Source organism: Phoxinus phoxinus (genome assembly GCF_949152265.1).
Source record: "Phoxinus phoxinus genome assembly, chromosome: 7".
In the NCBI taxonomy this organism is placed as follows: domain Eukaryota; kingdom Metazoa; phylum Chordata; class Actinopteri; order Cypriniformes; family Leuciscidae; genus Phoxinus; species Phoxinus phoxinus.
In genome coordinates this window covers 24639405-24645451 of record NC_136882.1, presented here as the reverse complement: position 1 = coordinate 24645451, position 6047 = coordinate 24639405, and the positions used below count along the sequence as shown (strand labels likewise).

Sequence of the window (6047 nt, the reverse complement as noted above, 5' to 3'; positions counted from 1 at the left end):
TCACTCTCTCTGTCTGTCACTTTCATCCTCCTGGAATCCACCCAGAACATGCTGCTTCAATGTACTTCAATCTAAAACACAAAAGTGTGGAGAAAAAAAAAAGTATTTTGAATAGGATGTCTTTATGGACGAGGGATAACGCTCCACACTAACTCAAGGTTGCTCTGCTTTGTATAAATGCGTGTCTTTATTTAAACGTGGGGGGATTTTTAAACGCTTCTCAAGGTCTGCTAAGTAGAACCATTCAGTGATGAATTAGAGTATGACAGGATCAAAATGTTCATAAACGATGTTCTGTGGGGAGGGAAAGGCAGATGTTGACAGAACCCCACTAACACAGAACGTTTAGGGAACGTTAGGGAACGTTAGTTTATGGTTCTCTAAAGGTTAGTTTGAACCAAACCAAAAACGAACGTTTAGGGAACGTTCCCTCAGGGTTATAACGTTCCCTAAACGTTAAGGGAACCAACCAACTAAAACGTTCTCCTGTGGTTGCACTGTACCTCCACACAACGTTCCCGTTTGGTTGTTTTTGGTTGTTTTTGGTAATGTTTATTTAAACAAGCTCCATTTAAGTTTTTGACGTAGCATATAAAAGGTTTGCAGTCAGTTGATTTAATTCACTCAAAAATGATTGGTCTTATGAAATCCAAGTAAAATAAACAGATTATCAAAAGAATATATTTAATTTTAGACTGATCAATTTAGCAAACAATACTTTTGTGCCTGATTTCGTTTTTTTAACTGTATTAGTTGAAAATACTTAAAACAAGAATCTATCAATCGAACGATTTTCACAAATAAGAAAATTCACTTCCAACAAAGTAGGTTTTTTTTTTTCAGTGTACAAATTCAACCGTTACACCCCCACGCCAGTAGGGGCAAGTGCCTCTGTTTTCAGGTGACCGATTGAAATCATGTCCTGTGTCCTGACTTCCGTGTTCTGCGATTTACACTCTTATATACTGTCTATGGATTTACACCAAAGTCCTTCTGGATACACAACTTGCATGGGAATCCGTCTTCTTTCAGTGGTTTCGTGTAAATGGACGCTCAAGATAAATTGTTTGAGCACAGGTATGGAGCCCTTAACGTTATAGTGCTAGTTCGTTTTTTCGTCTCTTTAGAAATACACACGTTGCACCCACTGTTTGTGATTTTCACGTAGAATAATAATAGTTCGGTAAAATATTTTTAGAATACTTTTCTGCTATCACTGTTAGAATACATTCAGAACATGTTTAATTTATTCCTGTACCGTTGGCATTTTACACTCACTTATTTGCATGTATGCAAAGCAAGGCCTCTGATTAGGTGGCAATGGCGTCAATGCGTCTCTATCCAGTAATTTTCAAACATTCCAATGCCGTGTTAAATGTGCTAACGTTATAGCATTGTGTGTCTGATCGCTCCTCTATCAGTTTTAGAAACTGGTCAGACAATAACAGCTATAGTCTACATAATCCTACAGTGAAATTAAAAAAGCCATTTCACTACATGCTAATCTTGAGTAATATCATTTTCTCCTTTTTTCCACCTTTTCTCACACCAAACAACGACGTACGACGCCATCAGAAAGCGCATTTTGGGAAATGTGTGGATCCGTCCGTTCGCATTTCTGTGTTTCTATGCATGTAGACTAGAGCATCATTGTGGTACGTGTATGTTTTTACGTATGTTTGCCTGAACCATGTTTGTACAACTAAACGTAGCACAATTTGTGTGTATATATTATAAAATAATCTGTATAGTGGATGTAATGCTCGAACCATGATGCAGTATCTGTCTGCTTACTCGAGCACATACGGATGTGTAATGTCACACACTGTAGCATTATACTTTTACGTTTAAACAGTGCATTAAAAAAACAAACTCCATATCTAATGTTTAAGAAAGAAATAACAAATATTCATGGTCGGGGATAGCAACACTCCATTTTAGTTTAAAATTACCCTCTAAAATGCTGATTGGCCAGGTTTGCTGACGTCAAGGCATGTGACGCAACACGAACGTTCCTGATTGGCTGGAGGAAATGGATAAGTCTACGTAGAACTCAGTAGACCGTTCACTATCAGGAAGTCTTGGAAAAACAACCAACAACGACCAACAACAGCAACCATTGAGCTTCACATTCTCAAAAAGTAAGTGAAATACGTTACAGTTTCATGGTTGTAATGCAAGGGTTTGGGGTTTAACTTTAAGCCGTCTAGAAAATCTGGCTGTGTACAGGTGACTTATTGGTGCTATACTATATATAAATAAATACGTTTTCTCTGTATGGAAATACTGCTTTGTTCGGCTACTGTCTCACAAAAACTTTGTTCTCTTAATGTAGATTCCTATGACAAAGCCATGAAAAAATGTCGGCGACTGATGGACACTTCCAGCATTGAGACGGAAGACGATGCGAGTGTCCACAAAAGGCAGTGTAAACGCCCAAGGAGGTTCATGACGGATTCTTCAAGTGATGGTAAAACCTTAAGTACAGACATTATTTACAAAATTAACATTTTCTTTTAGCAATCTGTACAAATTTTTTGGTCTTTTATTTCAGATGAATCTGTTCCACAAATGAGAGAGTGTGAGAACGGAGTGTGTGTCTGGAAGCCCTGTCCGTAAGTTAACATTTAAGAAACCTGAGTCATATTTCCTACCATGGAACTACTGACATTCAACCTAGTGCATATCATGTGACTATTCTGATGTGTTTGTCTCTTCCTGCCTGTTTCCAGGTCCGCAGCTGCCTCCACCACCTGCATGTAAGTTTTTTTTTCTTCCTCCTCCATTTGCAAGAAACCTACCATAAATGAAGTGACCAATATTCATATCTACTTTCTTTTTAGATGAGTCAACACCACACAGAAAACCAGCCGGTCGCCCAGAATTGGATGGGTCTATTATGACGTAAGCTGAGGGTACAGTGGCTTTGCATTTTCCATTTCCAATTAAATACTATTTCATGACAAGGAACTTTAGAGTAACTTGACTTTTTTGTTGTTGTAAACAGCAGAACTCATCACACAGAGGGAGGTGAGACATCACACAGAGGGAGGTGGCTCAGCCATGGAGACGGAAATGAGAGGTAAGAAGACTCACTTAAAGGAACACACCGACTTTTTGGGACTTTAGCTTATTCACAGTATCCCCCAGAGTTAGATAAGTCCATACATACCCTCTTCATCTCTGTGCGTGCCGTAACTCTGTCTGACGCACCCACCACTAGCCTAGCTTAGCACAAATACTGGAAGTAAATAGTTCCAGCTAGCATACTGCTCCCTATAAGTGACAAATAATGGCAACATTTTCCTATTTACATGTTGTGATTTGTATAGTCACAGCGTGTACAAATAACAAGGTCACATGTGAGACAGCCATCTTCTAATCATATACATACTCTGAACTATATTCTCAGAAGGCCGAAGCACTGCTACTTCTGCGGAGTGATTTACTCCAACTCTGAGCGAACTCTCTGCTCCTCACCACGGGGCTTCTCAGGGGCTACAAGCAAATCACGCCCCAGAAGTAGCAGTGCTTCGCCTTCTGAGAATATAGACTTATCTAACTCTGGGGGATACGGTGAATAAGCTAAAGTCCCAAAAAGTCGGCGTGTTCCTTAAGTTGTTCACATATTCAAGTAATGTATAACAACTAAAACTAACATAATTAATTTTTCCATAGCCATGTGGACATCCATTACCCGTATGGCACAGCGAATGGAAAAGATGGAGCAGAGGCTGGATGAGGTGCTCATGCTCTTAAGGAGCTCCCAGTCCCAGTCACATCCCTCTGCTCCTGTCGATGATATGTTGCTGTCGCCCTGCTCGACAGTCACAGAGCTGGAGGAGTTTGACAGGAGTCTCGGTCAACAGGAGAGGAGGGGAAAAAATGGTAATTAAGTTGCCATAGTCCTGCCCTAAGATTAACACTATATAATTGCATAACTTCAAATATCATTATAACTGAACTGACGGCTCTTACAAAATGAGATTGTACAAGCTCTCCACTTTGTTCTACATGTATAATTTGTATTTCTATGTTTTACAGCAACTTTTCCTGACAACTCTTGGAGGTTCGACCAGAGGTACTGCCATCCGTCGCATGCTACGGCGAGTGGCAACTATTGACGTCCATCAAACAGTTTAGTCTGCGGGGCAGAAAGGCAAAGAAGGCTTTCCTGGACCTGACAATCTGCAGGGTTATAACAGGCAGGTGTTATTTTATTGTTCACATCAGTGTTATGCTTAGCTTGGAGGTTTTAATTTGACTTGTAGCTTTACTTCATTTTGACTTTACTCTAGCGGCCTTCCAGAAAAACTTCCCGGCGGTGACTGCAGCAGAGACGGAGGACTTGATTGGGCAAGTGCTGAAGTTTGCCCCACACAGACGGTAAATTAGAATACTTCTATGTGATGTTCATAATTATCAAAGGAATGGGAAAACTATCAATATTTGTCATAATAAAAAAAACAGGGTTGTTAGTAAGGCAATTTGTCTTGCGTTTGTCAACGTGTTCATTCTCAGTATGACATATCAAACTTTTGTTTATTTTTTAGGCCAGCTGAGAAGGACTGAGAAGGGCTGATCGGTCAAGACAATGGAGCTCTTTTTTTATTTATTTTTTATTAAACAATTGTATTTTTGCCACTTTGGCCATTCACTTTATTGTCCCTTTTCAATGTGAAATTTGTCTTGGACTCAAAGCTGCATTTATACACAACATATATACATACACACAACAACATATGCACAACAACAAATGCACATTACATTATCATTCCAATATGCATCTTGCACACTACATTTGCACTCTTCATCACACTCTTTGTACTTAAATTTCTGTTTTATTTGTATAGTTGTAAAACTGATTCTATTCTTGTATTTTTTTTAGGCCTTTTATATTTTTGGTATTTTGTAATTTTATATTGTCTATATTAAAGTTTTAAATCCCATCAAGTTTGCCTGTTCATTCATTCCTGCTAACATATAAATTAATTTCTGCTTGTATAATAATTAATTCCTGCTTATGCACAGACAGTTTAAAGTAATAATAAAATTGGTACCATTGTTAGATTTTTAAAGGTTAGTGGAATGTAAAAAATAACCTTAGGGGAACGTTCTAGGAACGTTACCTAAAGGTTGCAATGTTAGGGGAACGTTCTAGGAACGTTACCTAAAGGTTGCAACGTTAGGGGAACGTTCTAGGAACGTTCCCTAAAGGTTACAACGTTAGGGGAACGTTCTAGGAACATTCCCTAAAGGTTGCAACGTTAGGGGAACGTTCTAGGAACGTTCCCTAAAGGTTGCAATGTACCCAAAAACGAACGTTCCCGGAACGTTAAGAAAACTTTCCATGGGAACCAAAACCTAACCTTAAGGGAACGTTCCGCAACCAAAAACGAACGTTCCCGCAACCAAAAACGAACGTTCCCAGAACGTTCTGGGAACCATAAATTGTTACCTGGGAATAGGCTGCGTTTAGAAAAAAAATATATAACCAAGGTTAACACATGCCCTGACTCACATCTTTGTCACAAAAATGTAGGCATCAGATAATCCCATTTTATTAAGGTCTTGACCACATCATGCCGTAAAGACGAATTACAAGGAGCACCATAAACACGGTCAAGATGGGTAGAATCTTATCCAAAGTCTTACTTTCAACTACTGACAATCACAGAACCTTTTTAGCTTTTCTGCTCGGCTTAATCTCCTTCACTTTGAATTAATATGTTCACTTTCATAAAATTGCTTTATTCTGTCCATCACTCTAAACACTTCAGCTATTTACACACACACACACACACACACACACACACACACACACACACACACACACACACACACACACACACACACACACACACACACACACACACACACACACACACACACACACACAATGGTGGTTTTGGTGTCTCTGCATCCATTTAAAGCTATATGGTAAACTACACACCATTACCTGTCCTATCTAAAATATATTGTTTCTGCTGTGCTGAGCAACACTAGAAGAATTCATAGCCACAAATCACTGCTCACATCAAACATAT

The 6047-nt window shown here is 39.1% G+C and overlaps 1 protein-coding gene across 3 annotated transcripts; it reads left to right on the top strand.

The window, feature by feature from the left end:
• Positions 1-976: 976 nt before the first annotated feature.
• On the top strand, positions 977-4951 carry LOC307001857 (uncharacterized protein). Of its 3 annotated transcripts, XM_079618874.1 has the most exons (12): positions 977-1077; positions 1576-1655; positions 1976-2141; positions 2336-2470; positions 2555-2615; positions 2733-2759; positions 2844-2915; positions 3011-3082; positions 3679-3888; positions 4045-4205; positions 4299-4386; positions 4554-4951. In XM_079618874.1, exons 8-10 carry the CDS (start codon positions 3064-3066, stop codon positions 4122-4124), a joined length of 309 nt encoding a protein of 102 aa, XP_079475000.1. In that variant the 5' UTR covers positions 977-1077; positions 1576-1655; positions 1976-2141; positions 2336-2470; positions 2555-2615; positions 2733-2759; positions 2844-2915; positions 3011-3063; the 3' UTR covers positions 4125-4205; positions 4299-4386; positions 4554-4951. The 3 variants fall into 3 exon arrangements, with proteins under 3 accessions (XP_079475000.1, XP_079474999.1, XP_079474998.1); XM_079618873.1 differs by lacking the exon at positions 977-1077 and having other exon boundaries at positions 1525-1655; positions 3008-3082; XM_079618872.1 differs by lacking the exons at positions 977-1077; positions 1576-1655 and having other exon boundaries at positions 1844-2141; positions 2844-2904; positions 3008-3082.
• Positions 4952-6047: the final 1096 nt, after the last annotated feature.

Bases quoted from the DNA above. Each gene is read 5' to 3' on its own strand.
- LOC307001857 (XM_079618874.1), top strand. The intron at 3,889-4,044 runs GTAATTAAGTTG...TATGTTTTACAG, and splicing joins GGAGAGGAGGGGAAAAAATG to CAACTTTTCCTGACAACTCT.